General features: G+C 40.2%; 1 protein-coding gene across 1 annotated transcript; it reads left to right on the top strand.

The window, feature by feature from the left end:
* Positions 1-3001: 3001 nt before the first annotated feature.
* On the top strand, positions 3002-21774 carry abcd1 (ATP-binding cassette, sub-family D (ALD), member 1). The gene is made up of 10 exons (XM_037535817.1): positions 3002-5108; positions 7093-7273; positions 9391-9533; positions 11073-11247; positions 11706-11800; positions 17404-17549; positions 18593-18738; positions 19208-19292; positions 19571-19696; positions 20318-21774. Exons 1-10 carry the CDS (start codon positions 4188-4190, stop codon positions 20622-20624), a joined length of 2325 nt encoding a protein of 774 aa, XP_037391714.1. The 5' UTR covers positions 3002-4187; the 3' UTR covers positions 20625-21774.
* Positions 21775-24334: the final 2560 nt, after the last annotated feature.

The raw sequence follows: 24334 nt of genomic DNA, 5'->3' as shown, positions 1-24334 counted from the left end.
CATATTCACATATCTATATACATGCATATACATATATACACCCAGACATAATTCTACTATTTGCTGCTACATACATACACATGTTCACATCCACACCCACACATCACACACAATTCTACTGTTTGCAGCAATGTGTATATGTGTGTATACGCGTCCAAGTGTCTGTTAGGGACCTTTTAAAGAAATTCAACTCTTCAGACGGCTGGTTCCTCTCAACACCACTGTGAACAATTCTGACTCGGCTCATTTTTCTGCAGTGCCACATTTCACATCAAACCACTCTGAATGGCTTGTTTACATCTTAACCATTAAATTATGTTGAAATGTTGACAAAAATGGATGGAATTCCCTTTTAACTAGCTTGAGCCGGCCTCGGCAGGGAAGCCTGCCCGTGTTGAAGAGTGAGTTACTACTAAAGCAATCAGGAGCTTCCCCTCCTTTTTTAATTGGGTTCAAAGCTCTGACCTTGTTGCCAAATGCTGCCATGCTTGTCTCAGGACCAGACTGAACTGAAAGCTGCTCCGATTTATAGGCCACTTTGTCCGTCTTAGAATCAACAGCACGGCTGCATGGGTAGCATCACAGATAGGATTCAATCGTTTTTTCTATGTAGAATGCAACACAAGTGACCTCCTACAAGGTCACTGAATGTTTACTTTGCTTACTGTATGTTCCTGAAGTTTTGTAAGAAAAAATAAACGTCTGTGTTGTATTTCCACTCATGAATTTACACCTACATTTTGCTGGCCTTGTGGTAAACTCCATATCTTTATCCAAAGGTAGGTAGAGCAGAGGCATTTAACATAGAACTGAAGTAAACAAAGTTAAATATTCAGAAATGCCAAGGCAAATAAAATCAATGTTCTTTTGATTGGGGATTTTCTGCTGTTTTCCTACTGTGGTACAAACCCACTGGGACTTCAGATGTTGCTTCCAGCTTTTGGATAATATTGGAGATCATTTCACGCATTTTCTTTTTGAAATCATGACTTGCCTGGTTAACTAAAAAATCTGTATACTAAGCAATTTCATTCACTTTTGTGAAGACTCTAAATTGAATTAATCTAAATGTAAATATTTTGCTGTATACTTCAGTTTGCAATATTCTTGGAAAAGACACCAGTGACTAGGATGGGAGTGTAAAAAGTTTGTTTTTAATAAATATTAAAGTTTTTTTGTCTTATGCAAACGTGTGCTTCATTGTCAGATGCATGGAATACTCAGCGTTGGTCCCTCTGCACTACAGGTTTTAGTGTTTTATCTTCTCCAGTACAGCTGATTCAGCTCAATAGCTCATTGCCAAACAGTTCATGAGGTTAAAAGAGCAGGTACATATTTGAAATACATGGTACACCAACTGTCCACTTTATTAGGTACACCTCTGTGGCATGCACCTGCCCAGCTTTCGCGGTGGTCATCGTCGGGGCCCGGGGGTGGGCCCATGAAACAACCTCCTTGTATCTCTTTGTCAGTTTTGTCAGCTCCATTTACCATATAGGAGCACTTTGTAGTTCTACACTTACAGCCTTTAGTCAATCTGTTTCTCTGCATACTTCATTAGCCCCATTTTACTGTGTTCTTTAATAGTCGGGACCCCCACAGACCACCACAGGTGTTATCAGGGTGATGCATTATTCTAATCACTACAGTGACACTGATGTGGTGGTAAATTACAGAACATTACAGATGATTTTGTGAGCACATTGTGGATCTTGTCAGCACTGAAAGAAGACTGAGTAACTTAATAACTTGATCTTTCATTGCAAAGAGAGCGTAATTAGTCCTGTTTACCTGAATTTAATTCAGTACAGGGTGCGAAACAATGAAATTCATTGTACTCTTAGTTTTTAATAGTATTTTAACTAGTTATGCTCATGGGTATATTTTGGTTTGAATTTACATGCCCAAATCAAAAAGCAAATTATTCAGTAACTGCATGAAATAAATAAAAATATTTTTCTTTTTTCGTAAAATCTCCCCTCAGATTAACAGAACATGTGTTTTATGATCACATCTATTACTATATGCTTACAGTTCACTACTGAAAGCCAAAAATCTCAGACGCTCTTTGTGTTGTTTTCTAAAAGTAATGTTTCCAGAGCAGATCACTGAAGAGACGCCGTCTGTTTATAGTTTAGAGCCCAGATTTGTGGAAAACGGCTCGACTTTCAGTAGAAAAACAAAGTTCAGCTTCTTTTATTATAAGGGTTTAAAATGACATCACCGTCTATTAGACTGGAGAAGAGTTACAGCCTCACACGACGCCCAGCTTCTGAATGAAGCTTATGAAATATGAAAGCTATGAAGAACACGATGAAGTGCGTTAAGTGAGTTAAAAAGGTTAATGAATCTTATTCATTTTTAATTAACACTATTAATTACACAGCTGGGTCTCTTTTTTGTTTAAACGTATTAAACTCCAGAAGCACTAAATATTGTGATTCTTATCATGAATCATAAAAATGTCTTTGAGCATTTTCCAAGCCTAATTACGATTTAAGGACCTTACGCTCTTTTGGATATACGTTTCTCAGTACAGCCTGTATTTCGACACTTTTTGGATGTAGTATTATGGAGTTTTGGTGTTTTATTTTCATGCCTTTAAAGTTGGGTTCTTTGAGGCTTCTTCAGTAAAGGTAAACCGTGAGTTCTATATAGATCCATTTGCATGCATAAAATGCTTCTTTGCATGGTGAACTGGTTGATTGGAGAATATGTTGTATATGGTTCTTAAGCACCAAAATGCATTTTTCCATTGTTAAAAGTTTGACATCACAACAACAGAAGAACCCCTTTGGTGCTCTACAGAACCTTTTTCAAAGGGTTCTACACAGAACCTTGTCCAACACATTGTCCATCAGTCTGATGAACCATTTACCATGCAAATGGTTCTATATAGAACTGATGGCCTTTTACTAAAGAACCCTTTCTGAGTGCCATAAGGGAAGCGGTGAAACGTGCCGTGCTAAGGGACTAGGCTGACCGGGACACAGTGCACTGGAACAGGGGTCAGAAGGTGTGTATCTTAATGGGTTTGTAGCAGGGCACATTAATGCAGGTCTAACGGTGCTTTGCCTGGGAGGCAGCGCTCTGCTCTCCAGCTCCTATTGGGCAAAAGCACTAGTGTGACCCTCAGGCTATATGAGCCCGGTGTAAACACACGGACTTACTTCCACGAAGAAACAGGGAGGGCAGCTCAAACATGGAGCCCGAAGAAAGACTTTCGCCGCACACGTTTATTACAGCCATTCATACCCCAGATCTCTCCTGAGGATGATCTTTAGTCGGCTTGGGACCACAAAGAAAGCGATAAGATAGCGCTGCAACTTCAAGCTTGCTCAAAACTACCTTCCAGGCGGGCGGCCAGAGGAAGTTCTTGGCGTTACTTGAACCTGAACCATGTAAGCTACGCTAGCTGAAGGTTTATTCGGCTGTCAGTGCTTAATCTGTCGGTCAATATGCAATTTTTTGTCTAACTCTTTAGTTTTTATTGTTTTGCTGCCTGGTTTCGCGTATAGTATACGCCTCTCCTTCCCGTTGCTGTTATTGTTGCACTCTTATTGGCGAAGGTTAGCTAGCTTAGCTTAGCATTTCCCCCACTTCTTTTCTATTGAGCTGCTAGGTTGGCTAACCTAGCTAACGCTAGCTCCCAGGCAGCCGGTTTACTGAAGTTGAAGGGCTCGTAATGGTCTACCTCAGCAAGAAACTACAAACTTGGAACATTTTGTCATTTAAGTAGGTGCTCGGGTCCTACTTAGCCTAGCCTTATAGCTAAATGTCTCCTATGCAGTTTGCGGGAGCCGGTTTACTTAACCTGGCTAGGTTAACGCTAAAGTTGTGAAATAACGCGGAAGGTCGTGAAAATCTTACTTTTTTTCTAGCTCGCTGACATAAAACAGTTTTGGTTGAGTTAGGTTGACTAGCTTGCAGTGCTGAGTTAGTATAACGTTACTGTGAAATCGTTTAAATTGGATTTGGGAAGTCTTTTTTCCTCCGGTTCTGATGGACATCATGTGGAGTCGCAGCTGCCGAAGCCGCTAGCGCTGCTTTACATTACATTAGGTAGTGACCGGAGAGCTCAGCCCGCTGTGCTGAACTGTCTGCATGCATAAGGTTATTCATTAGTATTCGTCAGGACGCGCTGGACACTGTCCTGTAAACACACGCAAGAGCAACCCGGAGCGAAAATGTCCGCAGTTTATTCCAGGCTGCCCTCACAGCTGAAGAGGCCTTCCGTGGCGAGAAAAGCGGTTTTTCTTCTGATCGCCGCTTATGGGGTGAAAAAGCTGTACCCGTACGTTTCTGCGAGGCTCAAACGAGGACCTTCAAGTCCGCGCTTGCCGCAGACGAACGGAGAGCCGCTGGGAGTGACGGAGAGGCGGAGGAAGAAGAGGACCTCGCCGGCTGTTAACCGCGAGTTTCTGGAGCGCCTGGGCCGCCTCCTGCGCATCCTCTTCCCGCGGATCTTCTGCAAAGAACTCGGGCTGCTGGGCTTCCACTCGGTGGCCCTGATTTCACGCACATTCTTGTCCATTTATGTGGCCAACCTAGATGGTAAAATAGTGAAGACCATAGTCAAGAAAGACCCCCAGGCCTTCGTGTGGGAGCTGACCAAATGGCTGCTCATTGCCATCCCTGCTACCTTTGTGAACAGTGCTATCCGTTACTTGGAGGGCCAGTTGACCCTGGCCTTCCGCACCAGGCTGGTGACCTATGCCTACCAGCTCTACTTCAGCAACCAGACCTACTACCGTGTCAGTAACATGGACGGGAGGCTGGCCAACCCCGACCAGTCTCTGACGGAGGACATAGTCATGTTCGCCGGCTCCGTGGCCCACCTGTACTCCAACCTCACCAAGCCCATCCTGGATGTGGTCATGACCTGCTACACTCTCATAAAAACAGCCAAGTCCAAGGGAGCCAACACCACATGGCCCTCGGTCATTGCAGGCATCGTGGTGGCCCTCACCGCCAAAATCCTGAGGGCGTTCTCACCACGCTTTGGCAAGCTGGTGGCTGAGGAGGCCAAGAGGAAAGGGGACCTGAGGTACATGCATTCTCGCATCATTGCCAACTCCGAGGAGATCGCCTTCTACGGGGGACATAAGGTAACAAGACTGTTGTTTGTTTGTTTGTTGCACTTTCCAAGCATTTTCAGCAGTTTTAAAGGAGCAGTTTGGGGAGAAATCAGATTTACACACTTGACGCCTTATCACAAATGTGGTTAATCTGCCAAGGCTTAATTGCTGATACTACTTTTATCCAGTTTAATAATGGTACAGAAGATCTGTAGATCGTACGGTCATACAGTGTTATAAACCACATGAGCAGGTCTGTTTGAGATTATATTACAGTATAAACGTAGTGCGGTTTGACGTAAGAGGATGATCATTGAGGCAGGCAGTGTGCCCAGTGCTAATTGGTGACTAAAAGCTTTTATTACTTATCTAAATTAGCATCATGGCTTTAGTGTAAAACTAAAGAAGCAAACATGTCTTGGTTGATCAACTACATGAAATGAAATGGATGAAATTTCTATAAATTAATTTATTTAAGCCATTCCTTTAGTACTATTTTAATCTAAACGTCATTAAACCCATAGATGCAATGTGTAAGAGACATAACATCCCGAGAGAGTGAGATCTAGCACCTGCTTTCATTGTAGAATGTCTGACTTTCAGGATTTCTTTGTATCTTATTTAAAATGTTTGAATGCATTTTGCAGCATTAACCGGTCAAAAATCAGCATTTGGTGTTGGTATTTGACAGTCTATGCCTGTGGTCGGCAACTCAAATGCTAAGATGAGCCGTTTTGTCCTTTCAACAAAAATCAAACCACTTTGTGAGCCGCAATATTTCATGTCCAATTTAACATCTTGGCTGTAAATATGTCTCAGTATGTCATGATGTACTAGCATAAGCTAAAAAATATAATATAAACAAAATGCAGACTTGCTTTGCTCCACATTAAGCTTCAGCTCAGCTATAGCCGCTTTTTTCACATCTCAGGCAGGACATTTTATCAAAAGTCAAATAGTTTCTTGTAAAATGTCTCAACATTCGATTTTTTTACAAGACTGAAGTCGGCTTCTCATTTGCCAGCGTCTTGTTCGAATTTTCCCATTCTACCTTAAATGCTGATGCATCAGATTGTAACCTCTGCTCTATTTAAGGTGGAACGAGAATATTCAAACAAGAATCTGACTTCAGCTTCGTGACTTTTTAGTGATGGACAGTTTCTCGCTGCAGATTAGACGTATCAGGAAACCAGCTGGAGTGATTATAAACACAAAGAAGTCCATTCGTCTCCCTTTGCTTTTTTGTGGGCTACTAGCTAGGCGAAATTGTTGTCTGCGTTGCTTTAGTGACCAACAGTCTACGTGCCAACCTTCAGGGTTAAAGGGCGACTCAGCAGTTCTACATTAACTCCAGCGATTAAGACCATTTACTGTAAAAACTGTGTTGAACGATCAGCAGAGCTTTATTTTACTGCAAAGGAAGATTATTTTATTATTACCTACAAATCTAATTCTGTTGTGGAGCCCCAACAGGGCAGTAAAAGAGCCCACCCCTGGTCTAGACCTACATGTCCTGGAATGACATACATGTACATTCAATACATTCACCCCTTTGAGCATGTAAGAGGTCACAGGGGCCCCTAAACAAACAGGGTCCATGTAGTTCGGTCATGTGCTTAGGCAATAGTTACTGTTCCTAGTGCAAAGAAACATCATGTGGTGTGGAACAAAGGGAAAGCCCTGGAATTGGGGCAGATTTCTGTGCCCTGCTGCTCTGACCCTACGTCCTCAGCACTCGCGCAGTGGTCACAGCCTTGTACCTCACATTAGAAGTCAGAGTTGCTTTCCAAACATGTTACTTTGAAAACATTTTTTTTCCTGAATAAAAGCTCATGACAGTAAAAGTTAGCCTAAATCTACGCACACAGACAAGTGAGGAGCTGCCAGTTTAAGCCTCTGACTGTGAGTACACTCATTCCTGTATCCTCACTTTGATGCTCTCTTGCTGTGTATGCGTGTGCGTGTATCTGTGTGTGCGGGTGTGTGTGCGCTCCTGTCTGGCTGCCCTGCGTAGGTGGAGATGTCGCAGCTGCAGCGGAGCTACAATGCGCTGCGCTCGCAAATCAACCTGATCCTGTTCAAGCGCCTGTGGTACGTCATGCTTGAGCAGTTCCTCATGAAATACCTGTGGAGCGCCTCTGGCCTTGTCATGGTTGCTGTGCCCATCATCACTGCCCCGGGTTACTCCCAACATGGTACGATCTCATCAAAGCTCATCTTTATATGCACAAAGTGTTACAGCCAAGGGCTGCACGATACGGGCAGTATATTGCATATTGCGATTATATGGCTAGATATTGCAATTACAATATACTTATAATAGATTACAAGTGCATTAGTGAATCCGTAATGTGACGTTGTTACAGACTGTTACACATCAGCATCTTGTTTGCCCTACATGAAAAATAAGTTGGCTGGGTCATGTGAATGCCTTGACGCATTAAAAAATCCATAGGAATGCTCAGCTGGTTTGTTCAAAGATGGTCAGAATTCTCACATACATGATGAAACATCGACTGACTAGTTAGAGGGTTCATTGCATACATGTGTAATACAATATGTCATTGCTGTCGGAACAAAACCTCGTATCTCCATTTTCTGCGTTTTTCAGTTTTAAACATAATTTGAAAATAACCAGCCCCCTATAGATTGTGTGTTAATTTCATGATCAATGGACCACAAGAAATGGCCCAAAATGACTTGGAAAAAAGTCTGGTTCCATTGACTTACATTAAAAGTAAGGTATATTTCTCCTTGTACTGTAAAGTTGCCCTTTTGGGGAATCGAGTTTTTTTTCCAACAGCAGCAATATTCAGAATAATATAAAATGAATTGGCCAGAATCAGAATTGGCAGGTTTTTATTCCAATCACGCAACACAGTCAGTTAATTTGATTTTGGCCCATCTATGTTGTAATAATATAAATAAAAGCGCAGACTTACTTTGCTCCGCTTACAGATTTAGCTCAGCTATAGCTGTCTTTCTTGCATCTCCAGACGGAAACCTTTCCACACAAAATGTCTCTCAACGTTTGATTTTTAACAAGATGGAAGTCGCTTCTCATTTGTGGCTTCTTGTTCAAATTTCTGTTCCACCTTAAATAATGGCTGACGCACCAGAGTGTAACTGCTGCTCCATTTAAGGTGGAACAGGAACATTTTTACAAGAAGCTGGCAAACAAAAATCTGACTTTGCGACTTTTTAGTGATTGACAGTTTCTCCTTGCAGGTTAAACATACTTTGCATTGAAGTCCCTGTAGTTACTGAATAATAAGCCTTAGTATGTAATAAGTTTGGCATTTTAAGGGGTTAATAAACATTGTCTTGACAGATTGAGGTTTCCAGGTGGCAGAAATGGCCAGTAAAACTGAAATATTCCAGGACATAACACCTTAAATTCTCTGGTCCTAGCAAAAAGGGTGCTATGTAGTACCAAATAAAGGTTCTATGACTTAACAATAGCATAGCACATTTGGTGCTACATAGAACCATTTAATGATTATTTAAATAACCATATACATTATTATATACATTTTCATCATAAAACAGAACCATTTACAACTGCAAAAAAAAAAAACTGCACTCATTATTTGAGTTTTCACAGTTCTATATAATCATAGCCTTTACTAAAGAACCCTTAAAGTACACTTTAAGAGTGTATTTATTGCTCCATAACTACTCTGAATTATTTGGTAACAACAATAAATTTAACATTTAAATACTGTGGTTCTGAAAGTAAATAGATGAGGAATGGGCTCATGTACATGTTACAGTTTAACAGATTAATTAATTGAGAATTCGCAATTTAATCAAATCGTAAACCGTTGAGCAGCCTGCCCTTGAAGACGGGACAGTCCACATTCTTCTCTTATGCTCATAACAGAGTATGCAGGCTCTCTGTACAGTATGCCATGCAGAGCCTAAATGTAGAGCATTATTTCAATTATAAGTCCTTTTCAGATTACTTTGAACTGTTTATATGAATTACTATTAATACTGTTCTACTAAATAAGTTGCCTTGAATCGGTGCTCAGCGTGACCAGTGCTGTCCAAAGCACTGTATCTCAATGTACTTCAGTGTACCTCTCTGTTACGCTTCCTCTGTGTTGCAGGATCTTTGCAAAGCCTTTCATGTTTCTTTCTTTGGGTTTGTATGTATTTTTGAAGCTCATACACACATAAAAACACATACACACTTTTGATCTGTGTTTTGATCTTTGTACTCTGTATTCCTCCATCATGGGATTGGTCATTATTTCATGCTGTCTTTCTTTCCTCTCTTATTTATGTATTGTTTATGTTTTGGTTTCAGATTCAGAGGATGTGAAGCAGGCGGCGCTGCTGATGAAGGAAGAGGATCTGGTGAGCGAGCGCACGGAGGCCTTCACCACAGCACGGAACCTTCTGAATGCAGGAGCCGATGCTGTGGAGAGGATTATGAGCTCCTACAAGGAGGTGAGACACTTCAATCCTATGTTGGCAATTTTGTTTCAGACAGACATTGACACTGTTTTATGGAATGTATCACCGAAACACATTTTACAGATACAGTACCGTCTCAGTGTATCAGTAAATTGAGTGCAGCTATATCATGTCCTATATCTTGCCTAATTCAAAGAGAAGTCCGGTCTGAAACACTCGTTATAACTTATATAGCGTGATTAAGCGGGTCTAAACTGCTGTAGGCTGCATAGGTGGATATATGTAAATGTATAGGTATTGTATGTGTGTGTGTGTGTGTGTGTGTGTGTGTGTGTGTGTGTGTGTGTATGTATGTGTGTATATATATATATATATATATATATATATATATATATATATATATATATATATATATATATATATATATATATATATTAGTGGTGGGGGAAAATTTGATTCTTAAATTCATCGACATGGATCAGTTCACAAATTCACAAATGTCAAAAATCGATTTTTATATTTTAAATGATAACATAATGTTGACGCAGTGCAAAAGGCGGAACTTGAAAGTGCAGTAGTGCAGCGCCCAGACAGTCTGTGACGCGCACATAACAAAGACACAACTGGATGAGTGAGAAATCTAACCGGCACCCTCTGCGTTAAAAGCCAGGTTAGGTCAGGAGTCACAACCCAAATGATAAGAAGAGCCATTTTGTCCTTTCACAAAAAAATAAAATAAAATTAAACCACCTTGGCAGCCACAACAATGTCCTGTATGTCTCAGTATGTGATAATGTCCTAGTATAGGATGAAAATATAAATGAAAACACGGAATTACTTTGCTCTGCTTTAACCTTTAGCTATAGCCGCTTTCCTCCCATTTCCGGCAGAAAACATTGCCTCAGAAGTAGAACAGTTTCTTATAAAATACCTCTCAACATTCGACTGTTTTACGAGGCTTAAGTCACTTCTTATTCTCCAGCTTCTCGTTCAAATTTTCCTGTTCCACCTTATTATATATATGTATATGTGTGTGTGTGTGTGTGTGTGTGTGTGTGTGTGTGTGTGTGTGTGTGTGTGTGTTAATCCTTAAGGTAGCTCAATTTTTGTATATGCAGTGGGGAGTAAATGGTACATTTTGATACTTAAACAATGTAAAAATATATCAAATTTGAGTAGTTCAAGAAAGAAAAAAGCTTTCTATTTTCGATTATGTGGGTCCTATAATGAAACCTTTGTAAGTAAGTGACTGATACTTTTTTAATCCCACAAATGGGGAAATTCCACCTCCGCATTTAACCCATCCGTGAAGTGAATACACACATACACTAGGGGGCAGTGAGCACACTTGCCCGGAGCGGTGGGCAGCCCTATCCATGGCGCCTGGGGTTGGGTGTCTTGCTCAAGGACACCTCAGTCATGAACTGTTGGCACTGGGGATCAAACCGGCGACCAACAGCCCACGACTGCCCCCAATGTCTTTATTCGGTGCTATAGCACATGTATACCCACTGAATGCCCTTTGCCCAAGCTTTAACTTCTTTTTGTCTTCTCTTTTATGGGCTTCTCCAGGTGACAGAGCTGGCTGGCTACACGGCACGTGTGTATGAGATGTTTGATGTTTTTGAGGAAGTGTGCGGTGGGGTGTTTCGCCGCTCTGTAGAGGAGGTGCAGGGCGAAGCAGCGCGCGGGGGATCACGGGAAGTTAAACATGGCATGCGTGTGGAAGGACCCCTACTCATTCGAGGTGAGTTCTGCTTTATACAGTGATCTTACTGTATTTCGGTGTTGATTCAGGTTTATAATTTTGTCTGTTTCTGTTTAGAAGTACTTGCTTTAGGTTTGTGTGTTCAGCATTAGGATACGTGTGAGATTGTTTGTTTGTTTTCTTTCCATTTCTTGCCCTCACATCATAGTGGTTATCAGTAGTTGCTGATGAATTTATAATGGCTTATCAGAGAAACGATAAAAATTGGCACTGATAAGCCCACAGCAGCCAAAATCAAGAAAACTTTTCTTTCTGACTTTGAACAGTTGAAGTTGTGTGAAGTAGGAAGCTCTGATCTGAAGTTCCCAGTTGTCATGACTGCAGCATTAGAAGAGAGAAAATGCTGATCTCGTCAGATTTGATACCCCTTACCTCTTTGAGTTACGGCATCAAAGGCGGGCAAGTCTAATCCCTAACTTTTATCTGTATGTGTGCAGGTCAAGTGATTGACGTCGAGCAAGGCATCAGGTGTGAGGACCTACCCATTATAACGCCCACTGGTGATGTGGTTGTGTCCAGCCTCAACATCAAGGTACACACCTGCGTTTGTTTTCTAGCAGTTATAATATAAATCATTCTCTTTCTACTGTAAGAACTAGGACTGATTTTTGCAGTCAGAGTAAGTTGATTATTGATTTTATTTGCACTGAAAAACAGTAAATGTAACATTTTTTAATAAAAATCCTAAAATGGTATAGCATTGTTTTATGCTTTGTTTTTAAAAATAATGTGTACTTGTATGGCTACTTTACAATAAAGCAAGACTATTACTCACTGCTGCATGTCCTTTTACGTAGTAGCCACCTGATCTTAATTATACATACTGGTGTTTTACTGATGGAAACTTACCTGGCAAATTAAAATCCCACTCAACACAATGTCCGGTAAAATAGAAATTCACCAATAAACGTTTAAATACATATAATCCATGTTCTAGAGAAGAGACAGCCCCCTCGACTATCAGCATTTAACAGTGAACAAAGCTTCACTTACGTTCAAGGAGCATAAACTCTGCTGCCCTACAGGCTGTGAATTTAACACAGATAACCTGTCTGGTTTATTTTAACTTCAGCTCCTTGTCACTTACCAGCACTGCTTTAAATGCAAGTTTTTAAAAAGTTTTTTTGTCATTAACGTAGGACTATTTCTACTGAAAGAAATGAGGTCGGTGTTAGCTTAGTAAGTCAACTCCCTCGTTCAAACAGCTCTAACCAGATCTAAACAGATCTGCTCAGAGAGGCCGTCTATATAGACTTTATCTTATTATTTACAAGTCCCAACCCATGTTTACACTGATCACATTATCCATTGCAATAAAGCACAGAGTGTGGATTGTAAACCTCTCACTCTCTCAGGCAACGAGTGAACTGAGTCTTTACATATGAAACGTGGAGTTATACATTCCCTGTTTGAGTGGAGCGATGATTGATCTGTTCTCCTGTGACCAAGTCTGAGTGACGAGATAAGTGGCCGAGCTGTACTGTCCTACAGTGAACTCACCTCTTTCCTTACATCCTAGCCAGCTTTTGCAGCGTTATACCAAGTCTGCTCGTCTCAGCTAAAGCGCCGTTACAGCGCTGTCATATTTTAGTATCGGTGCATTCCCAAGCAACAAAAGTGAAAGAAAGTGGGTTCATGTGAGTTCCGGCCCTGATTTAAATGGAAGTAAACTGAGGAAGCTGTGAGGCATTGGAGAGTGAGAAAATGCGATCTTTTCAGGCTAGCTGTTTTTACCACCTGGCTAACTTGAAGCAGTGCTCTGTCCCTTGTACAAATCAAGTCAAATCAAATTTATCTGTAGCGCTTTTTACAACGGATGTCGTCACAAAGCAGCTTCACAGAATTCCAGAAAAGACAAAGTTTTAACAAGAATGTAAAAACCCAACACAGCGATGATACTGTAGATCAAACAAGACACAAAAGCACCGCATTCAGTTTAAACATACCTAAAAGGAGGACTCTGTTCACCCCCCAAACTACTACAGAGAAATCCAGACGTCTGCTAGCTGGTGTCTGAGTACTGTAATATGCTCTGACATGGATGTGGTAGGAGTGATGGCAGTAATGTTTGCAGTAATGTTGACGTTGTTGAGAAACTAAACAGTTTAGCTCTGTTATTGGCCACTTGTTGAGCCTTTGTAACGGGATAGCCGAGCTCTCGTCACCAGACAGCTAAAAATAATCTTTTCTTTCTTAAATTATGACTATTCCAAAAATTGGTGCCGTGTGTTTCCAGCTGGTAAAAACAGCTAATCAGAAACTTTCTCCCACTGTCCCATGACAGATCTGTGAAATGTTCCACTGTTTGGCGGGTGTTTTGTCGTGTTCTGACCATAAAGGATAGTGTAAAAAAAATCAGCCTTCAAACTTGAAAGAAATAATGATTTGACATTTATCTCCATATGTATCGATACGATATGAATTTTGTTTATCGTGAGAACAGTTTTGACCATATCGCCTAGCTCTAAATGCAATGTAGGTTTTGTGTAGCATAAAAAAAATACAAGTCCAGCAAACTCAATTATTACCAGACCTCTTGATTAGCACAAAAATTTCCCAGTGGAAATTCTAGTTTTATTATGGATTATTTCAGTGTATTGAGATCAGTGTATCCAGTGCAGCTGTGTAAGCGCTTAGGGGCAGTGAACTAAGAAAGCATGCCATTCTCAGCTTGATATTTTTATAGGTCACAAGTCAGAGTTTTGTATAATACGTTGTTTATGGGTATGTGTTATCTTTTCTGATTTCTGTATGGAGTTTGGCCCAGATTTCTGTGTCCTTTGCTAATATTATGGGTGCCAGTGGAATTGCACAACTGCAAGGCATTATCGGACATTGATCTATGAAGCTGTTGGGGCTTATTAACTCCTTAAGGCTCGGTTTAACATACAGTAGGTTTATGTCAAATAAACCTTTTAATCTGTACATTCAAAGTCGTGTTTGTTCCCTCTACTCCTGAGTGACCGCTGCGTTCCCCTGCTCTTACACAACTAGACTTGATAACTACCTTTTCAGTTTAGTTTGGTGGGCTCAAGCTAAAAAAAGTTTGGTGGATTAATGCCAGAAACTTGGAGTGCGTTCTTATCTATGTTAAGATATGTCAAGGTTGTCATGATGTTTTTTTCTTTATTACCAGTTTTGAGTTTAAATGCATTTTCAGACTATTTTTTGACAGATTTTCTGTGGGAAGATTACATTTGCAGGCAGCTGTTGGAACTGTGACAGTATATCAACAAAGATAAGGGTAACTTGATAAGTGGCCTCATAAGGAGGCTTATATAATGATAAGCACACACCTTTTCCGTTTATTTCTAACAGGTGATCACAGAGAAAAATGTCTTCCGAGTCTAGCACTGAAGGATTATTTTACAGCTTGAAAATTTTATAGAATCAACTTCATCTGTCCACAAATACGTTCTTTGTACTGCACAATTCAAAGACCCAAATTATTCACATCAGACTGCCACATTGTTTCTTTAGAGTTTCTGTATAATGAGTTTCCAGTTTAAAACAATACCTTATTGATGTGTACTATGATGGGGAAACACTTTTTTTTAACAGTTTGACCATTCAGGCACTAAATATGTTATTTGGAATAAATAAAGTATATTAAATATCAGTATTTTGACAAATTTCTCATTAGGTTGAATGACATTTTTGGCAAACTTGAAGATGAAGAATCTGAGATCTGTGACTATGCAGTATGCTAACTATGGCTGTCAAATGATTAAAAAATGAATCGGGGGTAATCACATTATTGTGTGTAGTTTTTGTACAGCCCCAGTATCAAGGAAAGGGGAACTGGAGCACCACTTTGCTCCTTCTATTGTTAGTTTGTTGCTTGTCGATTTATCCATAGGTACTCCCACAAGCACTCTCCAGTATAATATGTCAAAGATGCTGAAGGTATCACTTTAAAAGCCATGTAAAAACTATCTGAGAAGGCTACAGTCAAGGATTCTATAGTTGCTCGGCTATGCTTACTGTACTACGGATGCTCTAAGAGGTCAAACTAGGAAAATGCATTAGCATATTTGGGCTATTAATAATTTATCACATTTAACACATTATTAACTCATTCACTTTAACAGCTTTAATGCTGATGTAACAGAAGACCAGTTCTTCCTTCTTCAGACAGGATCATGTCCTGTATCAGATGATTATGGTTTAGTGTTTGTAGTAATTGACAACTATTTCCTCTTTCTTTGGGAAGCAAAATTAGGAATGAGTGATTGTCAGGTTTCTTAAAAACCAGATTAATTCAACACTGTCATAATCCCATACCTACATCATTTAAACCCAGTTCTGTGGTTGCATCAGATTTGAAAACCCCCGAAGGTTTTAAAAAGTCTGAACTCAGCATCATTCTTTATTCTTTGCAGTCTGGCTGTATGTGTCTGATGTAAGTCTGTTCTACAGCAGACCCCTCATGATTAATTCATGCTTCCTGTTAAATTCTGGGAAACGGGTTGTGCGCTCCATGGCCCGTTGCCCCCCGGCCCCCTGCCGCTTTGCCAGGAACAATGTGTTGATTATTCCTCTCTGCCATCAGCTCTGCTCGTAGAGACAGCACACCCGCAATGACGTGCTGTTCCGCTAAGGCACTAAGGAGATCCCTCCGCTAATACCCACCCACCGCTTTCACGAAGCAGTCATGTGGCAACCCATGACTTGATAGCTGTTACCCATAATGCCCTTTGAGACAGTCTAAAACAGCAGTGCAGCCATGCCTCTCCCTCACACCAGTATAGGGGAAAGTGCAGGAGGAGTTTGTTGAACCATGGCAACAATTTCCAGACAGAAGTGTTAGCCCGACAGACAGTGACACCAGTGTAATTGGAAAGAAGAATGAGCATGTTTCAAATAATTTGCTTCTAGTAAATCGAATGATCCCTGAAATGGAAGTCTTGCTTCAAATGTGGTGTGCACAGTCATTCATTTTCACTGTGAAATTTTACTGAACTCAGATGGAATTGTAAAACTCAGGAAAACTGGGTTCGTTATGACTACATATCATTGAGAGGCTCAATGGAATGTGTACTGGCCCAAAATGAAGCAGTTATATTCAGGGATGTACGTTCCGATTAATTAAGATAATCAAATATTCGTGAAAGTTCTTGAATGAATTTTTGGTAAACTGAATGAAAGGAAAAAAGTGACAAATATATGTATATAATCCATATAATTGTACAACCCCAATTCCAATGAAGTTGGGACGTTGTGTAAAACATAGATAAAAACAGAATACGATGATTTGCAAATCCTTTTCAACCTATATTCAATTGAATACACTACAAAGACAAGATATTTAATATTCAAATGGATAAACTTTATTGTTTTTTGCAACGTTGTTCTTAAACTGTTGGACTCTTGTCTTTGTAGTGTATTCAAGTGAATATAGGTTGAACAGGATTTGCAAATCATCGTATTCTGTTTTTATTTATGTTTTACACCACGTCCCAACTTCATTGGAATTGGGGTTGTATACATACATGTCCATCTCAGGCACCATTTAAGGTAGAATGGGAAAAATTGAACCAGAAGCTAGTGAATGAGACTTCAGCCAAGACATATTTTGAGCCAAGGTGCTAAAATGGACATACAATGTTGTGGCTCCCAAGGTGGTTTGTTTTTTATTGAAAGGACCTAATTGCTCTTCCTAACATTTGGGTTTTGCTGACCGCTGTCCTAACTGAAGTTGCAATGCTAACTGTGGACTAGGGAAGTGGTTTCCATCACCTGAAACAGTGCAGAGGAAGGCTGGAGATGTAGGAATCAAGCTTTGTAGATTCTGGAATAACAGTTCTGTATCTCTAGAACTGCTCCACGAAATATACATTTTTTTCTGAATGTTTATATGGACGGTTGGAAGTTTGACCAACACTATTTGACAATGTGACTCGTCCCCTTTATACATCATTTTGCCAGTGTTCTAAAAACCTTGTCCAATTTGGCAACAAGACTGCAGTTGTGGGTGGAGCATGGATATGTTAATTGATACTGCTTCTTAAGGTTCCACTGGGCACTTCTACTTGTCACTGACCTACTCATCTGCTGACCTACTGCATTTTGTACATAATTATGCATATGTTTTTCTATCCACTCATCTCATTTGTTCTGACTTTTTTCTCTCAGGTGGATGAAGGAATGCACCTTTTAATCACTGGGCCGAATGGCTGTGGGAAGAGCTCCATGTTTCGGATCCTGAGTGGCCTGTGGCCCGTCTACAGCGGAGTGCTCTACAAACCTCCCCCTCAGCACATGTTCTACATCCCTCAGAGGTACAGGCTGTGGAGCAAGCACTGACAAGACAGGGATAGAAATGTAATAGCTGATTATAGTAACATTTCAATTATGTAGTAATGCTTTATTAATTAAGAGCATGAACTGATGCTCTTAATAAAGTCATTGAAATAAGAGCATTAATTAACAGTAATGAATTTGCAATTGGTACAGTTAATTAATTATTACTGATACCATTATAATTGCTTGGGTAAAGGTTAAGAATTCTGAATGTCAGTGTTTCCTCCATAAGGGATTAAAGTCTCAGTTTGGAAAGCTGGTCGTACAGCATGGGTGCTACTTTGGGTTTAATTTTATTTAACCACTAAAATGACCTCCATCTGCTTAGAAGTTAGGCGTGTTTGCGTATGGGAGAGCGAGAGAAAAAGGGCCTGGTTTCATTCTCATTTCATGCCCTGCTAAGCTAATTAGCGCTGATGAGTGTGGTGATTAATAAGGAGAGCAGGTTCTGAAAGCAGTGGGTCCAGATGGCCCTGCAGTGCTTGTGTTTGACACGATAGTCTCATTGAACGAGTGAGAGAGATTACACTAGCAACAGCAGCAGCAGAATGGGCCTCACAATACATCAATTAAGCCCAACAGCTGTAGTGAATTCAGGCCCATCACAGGTCAGCGAACATCTCAACGTGGTGTTATATTGAGTCTGTTGAAGAGAGATGGGATGGGCTAGGGTGGAAAGAATTTACCTTGTCTTGTGTTACCATGAATGTGGTGAGTTGCACTCGCATGCACTGAAATATGCTATAAATCAAAATACTGGCTTTTCAGAACCAAATCGTTCAAAGTTTAGAGGCTTTTATTTATTTGTCTTATTGTGTGTATTTAATCTGGTCAGGGCATCTAAAATAGAAAGCATTGCTTTAGATGTGGCTAAATTTGAATTGCATGAAATGTTTCTGGTGGAATTTACTTTCATTCAGTCATTGATTTGTTTATTCTGTTTGTTGCTCTCCTTCTTTCTTTTTTTCTCTCTTTCTGTTGGTCTGTCTATTTTCCTTTTGTAACTGATATGTCTGTGCAGGCCGTATATGTCAGTGGGCACTTTGCGGGACCAGGTCATTTACCCTGACACGGCTCAGGAGATGAAGGAGAGAGGCTTCACGGACCAGCAGTTGGAGGGAATCCTCCGCACCGTCAACCTCCTCTACATCCTGGAGAGGGAGGGAGGTGAGCATGCACTTTCACCGCAAAGCACCTTTCTGTAATGGAGCTGAATTTGTTTACAAGGGAAGGTTCCACAATTTAAGTGGTCACAAACAAGATTTTTTTTTAAATCCAGTATGAATCTGCAGTGTGTAGTTTTACAGTCTGACGGTAATAATTGTGGAGTGAATAAGGCTGGGAGTTTGGGGAAATTACACAAATACTTTATCCTGGCCAGTCACATTTATATGCATTTTAAATGAGATGTAGGTCAGAAGTTAAGGCAAACCACTTTAATTGAGTATCTAATTCTAATAAAATTTTTTATCCATAAATTCTCAAATTAGTTTTAATAGTAATCTTCAGTGCTTTTGCTTTGTTATAGCTTTGCTGTTTTAATTAACAATAATGTTTCAAACTGAAAGCTTGCTTAAGTAATAAGTGTGTGTGCTATCACTTGACTGAGGTGGCTTAAACTTCATGTGTGTGGTAGGTTGGGACGCAGAGAGTGACTGGAAGGACGTCTTGTCTGGAGGCGAGAAGCAGAGAATGGGCATGGCCAGGATGTTCTACCACAAGTGAGCAATTGCAACAGCTTCATAACAAATAAAGCCTCGTTCAGAGCCACAGTAAATGTTTACACTTCAAAGGATTAAACCAGCCGCTAACTTCAGAGCTTACTTCACGTTTACCAAACCACGTGGCTCAAAACACTGCGGGAAATTTGCCAACATGCTAAGTGCTAAGAAATGTTTGAACAGCCTCCCACGGCATCAGACGGGTCTCGCGTTACCGGTTTGTTTTATCTGAGAGGTGTCATGTTCTGCATGTTGACCGACCGACTGGTTTCTCCCAGGCCTAAATACGCTCTCCTGGATGAATGTACCAGCGCTGTTAGCATCGACGTGGAGGGCAAAATCTTTGAAGCTGCAAAGGATGCTGGGATTGCACTTCTCTCAATTACACACCGTCCATCACTCTGGTGAGTCTTTGGTCGTGTGATCACCATGGCTCTTATCCTGCTGGAGAAGAAGGTAAAAGTAGTTCAGGTGTAGTTGCACCGTATGTGAAAATTCATATGAACCAGAATTTGGCCATGTGAGGACGCAAATGAGTTCACTCTGTCCTTCTATGATCAGATCGTACAGAATCTGACCCTGGTGTGAATATTCTTTGTAATGATTGATTGAATGAATGAATTAAGAATTGTAATTAGAAAAAAAAGGTTATTAATGCTATTATTTTGTTCTTAATAATAAGAAATATATCAATGGAATTTACATTATTATTATTATTATTATTATTATTAATAATAATAATAATTATACTTTTTTGTAGTATTATTTTTAAGGGAAAATTGATGACAGTGGTTTGGAAATGTTCTATTATTATATGAATTAAAAATCTTTAGTTTTTCTTATTATGGTTTGGAGTGATTTATTATTATTGTTATGGTTTGGAAATGTTGTTATTAATTGCATATTCGTGTTTTTTATTATTATTATTATTATTATTATTATTATTATTATTATTATTATTATTATTATTATTATTAAAAGCTTATGTTAACCATGCATCTGTTTTGCTCTTCTGCTGCCCGCAGGAAGTACCACACCCACCTGCTGCAGTTCGATGGAGAGGGTGGCTGGCGCTTTGAAAAGCTGGACGCGTCCACCCGTCTGTCTCTGCAGGACGAGAAGCTGCGGTTGGAGACGCAGCTATCGGGCATCCCCAAAATGCAGCAGCGTCTGGCTGAGCTGTGCAGCATTCTGGGGGAAGACAGCAGGCTGGTGAGCCCCGGGGAGCAAGAGGAGGAGGGGGAGATGGGACAGAGGGAGCAGCAACAGCAGGAAGAGAGGGAGGAGAGAGATGTGTTCCCTGCTGAACAGGAAAAAAGCCTTATGGAGTGATTTGCTGCCAGGTGACAGAGACGTGTTGAAGGCCAGCTGAGGGCGAGGGTGTGCGAGAGTGAGCGAGTGTGTATGTGGGGGTTAGTGAAGGATCTGGAGTGAATAATCGTAGTTCAGGTGTAGACTGTAGAGGTCTTTCCAAGCTGTGAGTTCCATGCATATTTGTGCATGTGTGATTTTGTGTGTGTCATGTTTTTTTTTCTTTTGTCTGTGTGCAAGTGTTTGAAGCTTAACGTCCTCGCCCGTGTGTGTTTGTGTGTGTTAGAGACGATGGTGGGGGGGATGCAGGGGGGGGGCATAAGGCAGCTGCCAGCTCTTCCAGGTGCGGCGGATGATGAAAGCACCCATGAAAGCTGCTCCATCCCTTGTTATTGCAGTTCTCTGCAGAATTCTCTCAAAACTCTCTGGCATCTAGGCAGCAGTGTGTGTGTGAGCAGTATAGAGATTTATATGAGAGAGGGCTGCTGTTGGATCAGTGACTAAAACTGTGTATGTAGCAGTACTGTTCACTTTAATAATAGTTCATAGGGATCACAGGTGGGAAATTCTGGCCCAGAAAGTAAAATCCTCACCAGGATTGTGTTCCAACTGTTTGGACACCTGCACTGCTGATTTGAGCTAATCATAGAGGCAAGGCAGTTAGAACAAAATCCTGGGGAGGGTTTTTACTTTTGGAGCCTGTCCATCTCTACTAGGGATGCGGCGAAATTTTGACCACTGAAAATTTTTGGCCAAAAATGGTTAAAAAAAGATGGCACTTTTGGTTTCAGGCTAAAAGGGAACAAAGAAAGAAATTTGTGACTAAAAAAGACTAAATATGCCTACAACAAAGTGTCAGAATCTTCAGAAGTTTTTAATAATGTTAAAAAAATACGAACATTGATTGCATTGATTGCACCAGTCAGAGCAGATACATTCAAATGTTTGAGTAGCAGCAAACAGTGAAAATATAGCTTCTTAGAACTATTTCACAGGGACATTAGACAATCGATATATAATCTGTTAACTCCAGGAATTCAGTGGCTGACCAGATCCACTGCACTGCGTGATTAAAAAAAAAAGAACTGCAATCAGAGAACACTCATCAGAATGACTACACCAGGGCTGCATTTCACAAACGCACTGCAAGTATAGAAAACGCATTCTTCAGCAACTCATCGGAGATGTTTCGGGATGAAACTCAAAGAGGGTGAACAGTTCAAAGTTTTAAATTCCAATTAGCAAAAACATTCACCTGTAAAAATAATTGAACTTTTATCTGAACACATAACTACTATCACTGTACTGTGAAGGGAGTTAACTGTAGAAATTTAAAATAGCAATACCAGATATGACTGATAACTATCCGACTACAGTTATGACATAACCATGAAGTACTAAAATGCCTCCACGGTCTTATCAGCTTATTTTTTCCCCCCCTTCAGTTTTCTCACCAATTTAGTCACGTCCAATTCCACCCACTATTAGGACTCCCCCAGTCACACCAGCGCTAGGAGGGCGAAGGCTGGCACAGGCTTTTTCTGAGGCCTATGAAGCGTCACCGCATCTCGAACTACCGCTCACGCTACGTCGTTGGACTAACAGACGCTTGAGTGATGGTGGGAGGTGGGGGGCATCCTACCCACCCAGAGAGAGCGAGGCCTGTTGTGCTCTCTTGGACTCCCAGCCAGGGATCACCAGGGATCGAACTCACGATCTCCTTATGATAAAGCCGTTCATGGATATTCCAGATATTCCATGCTCTCTAACTTCCATTGTGTTGTGACTGGCATGTTTGTAAAATGTAGCTCTGGTGTTGATGGAAGTGTTTTTGAATTTGTATCACTTTTATTTTCGAAATGCGTTTTACAAATCTCCCAACACATTACACTAGTCTCCACTACCGGTTTGATACCACTTCAAAACATGACATCTCACTCAATATGGAGACTGAGAAGACACCAAAATAACAGAAGCAGAAAAGAATGTCCCTGATAACCTGCTAAAATTCACAAACTGTGGTGCCAAAGTGGAAAGAGAACTAAAGTAAATCAAAGAATTTATTGCCTTGGATGGCCAACCGGTCTCTGTTGTCGAGGACACTGGAGTTCATGGCACATACTGTAAAAATTCTTGTGAGTTTATTTCGTTTTTATTCATTATCAGCTCTTTGGTTCTTGGCCCAGCAAGTCCTGAACTTTGGCCAAGAATTTTCATTTCGGTGCATCACTGAAAGTCCTCACGATGCTGATAAAATGTTAGTGCTGTAGTTTTTACTTTGTACAAAGTAAAACAATTTTAAGGGCAAAAAAAAATCTTCAAACTCTGTCAGTATCACAACCACTACCTTTTTTATCGAGTGGTTTGACCTCTGAATGATTGTGAATGACAATGAGGCATTGCAACAGTGACCCGTGAATGTTTTGTGTTTGTTTTGAAAAGGTTTCATCCACTGCTGAGGTCAGTACGGTTCACACAGTCAGCGGGAGTCGCCTCTGAGGGAGATATAAACACCCCCTTTTGCTTATACCTTTGCAATAGCAATCTGTAGCAGTGATTTAATTCGCCACAGTAAACCAGAAACCATTCTTTCCTTTTCAGTGCGTATCATTTCACTTTAGTTACTAGAACTTAGACTGGGAGCAGATAGATGTAGCTGTCATGTGTAAAAGGCCTTTTTCCAGTTTGAACATGTAAACTAATGAAGTTAGGGCTGGCCTGAATAATACCAATACTGGAGTATTCGCTTGTAATGTTGGTTTTTGTTTCTTTATTTAGATTTCAGAAGCTTTGTTGTTTTTAAGCCACGGAAAATGGAGCCTGCAATACTGATCTGCAATAAATCTCAACAGCAAAGGCCTTTAGATAGAAGAGTGATTGTTAATATATGGAAAATATTTCAAATAATCAGTGGTAGCAGGTTTGGTGGAGTGCATCATAAATTCATGCCACGGATCCTCATCACCTAAGCCCAAGAGCACAACAGACTTGCACAGTTTGCACATCATAATTGAAACTAAAAGATTAGAGAAGTCAAAATGACCTGAGTAGCACTTGGTAGGCCATTTTAAGATTTAGTCAAACCACACAGTCCCGCTGTCCAGTGTTCTTAACCATATTTAAAATAATCATTTACTAAAATGTGGTGATCTTGATGGTGTGATGGTTTCAGAGCAGCTCCTGTGCTGTACTAATGGAGTGTGGATTAAAAACGGTGAAAAGAGCTGATTTTCCTGTCGGAAACTGATACATAACTCATAACTGATCATAACTCATTTATTTCATTTCTAAGTTTATATATATATATATATATATATATATATATATATATATATACACACACATGTATATAAATACGATAAAAAATATAATGTATATAATAAATATATATATAAACATAAAATATAATATATAATAAAAAAATATATAATAAAAAAAATATATAATATAATATAATATAAACGTCTTGTGGAATGTTTTAAAAGTGTAGAAAAGCTTAAAAAAGCTTGTTTTGTACATGACCTGAATCATGCATTCACCAACTGCTTCCTGATTGGGTGAAGGCATTGTGTTGGTCATAATCATTTGCATATGGTTCCACTTAACTTTTCAACATGCTGTGTACCCTAAACCCAACGCACCAGACCCACTCTGATAACTGCAGAAAATCAGATTTTGTCAGTAATCCTATCAACGCATATACATACACTTTATTCGCTTTAATAAGTAAT

This window comes from Pygocentrus nattereri, chromosome 28, assembly GCF_015220715.1.
Source record: "Pygocentrus nattereri isolate fPygNat1 chromosome 28, fPygNat1.pri, whole genome shotgun sequence".
Lineage (NCBI taxonomy): Eukaryota > Metazoa > Chordata > Actinopteri > Characiformes > Serrasalmidae > Pygocentrus > Pygocentrus nattereri.
This window is presented reverse-complemented; position numbering and strand designations above follow the sequence as displayed.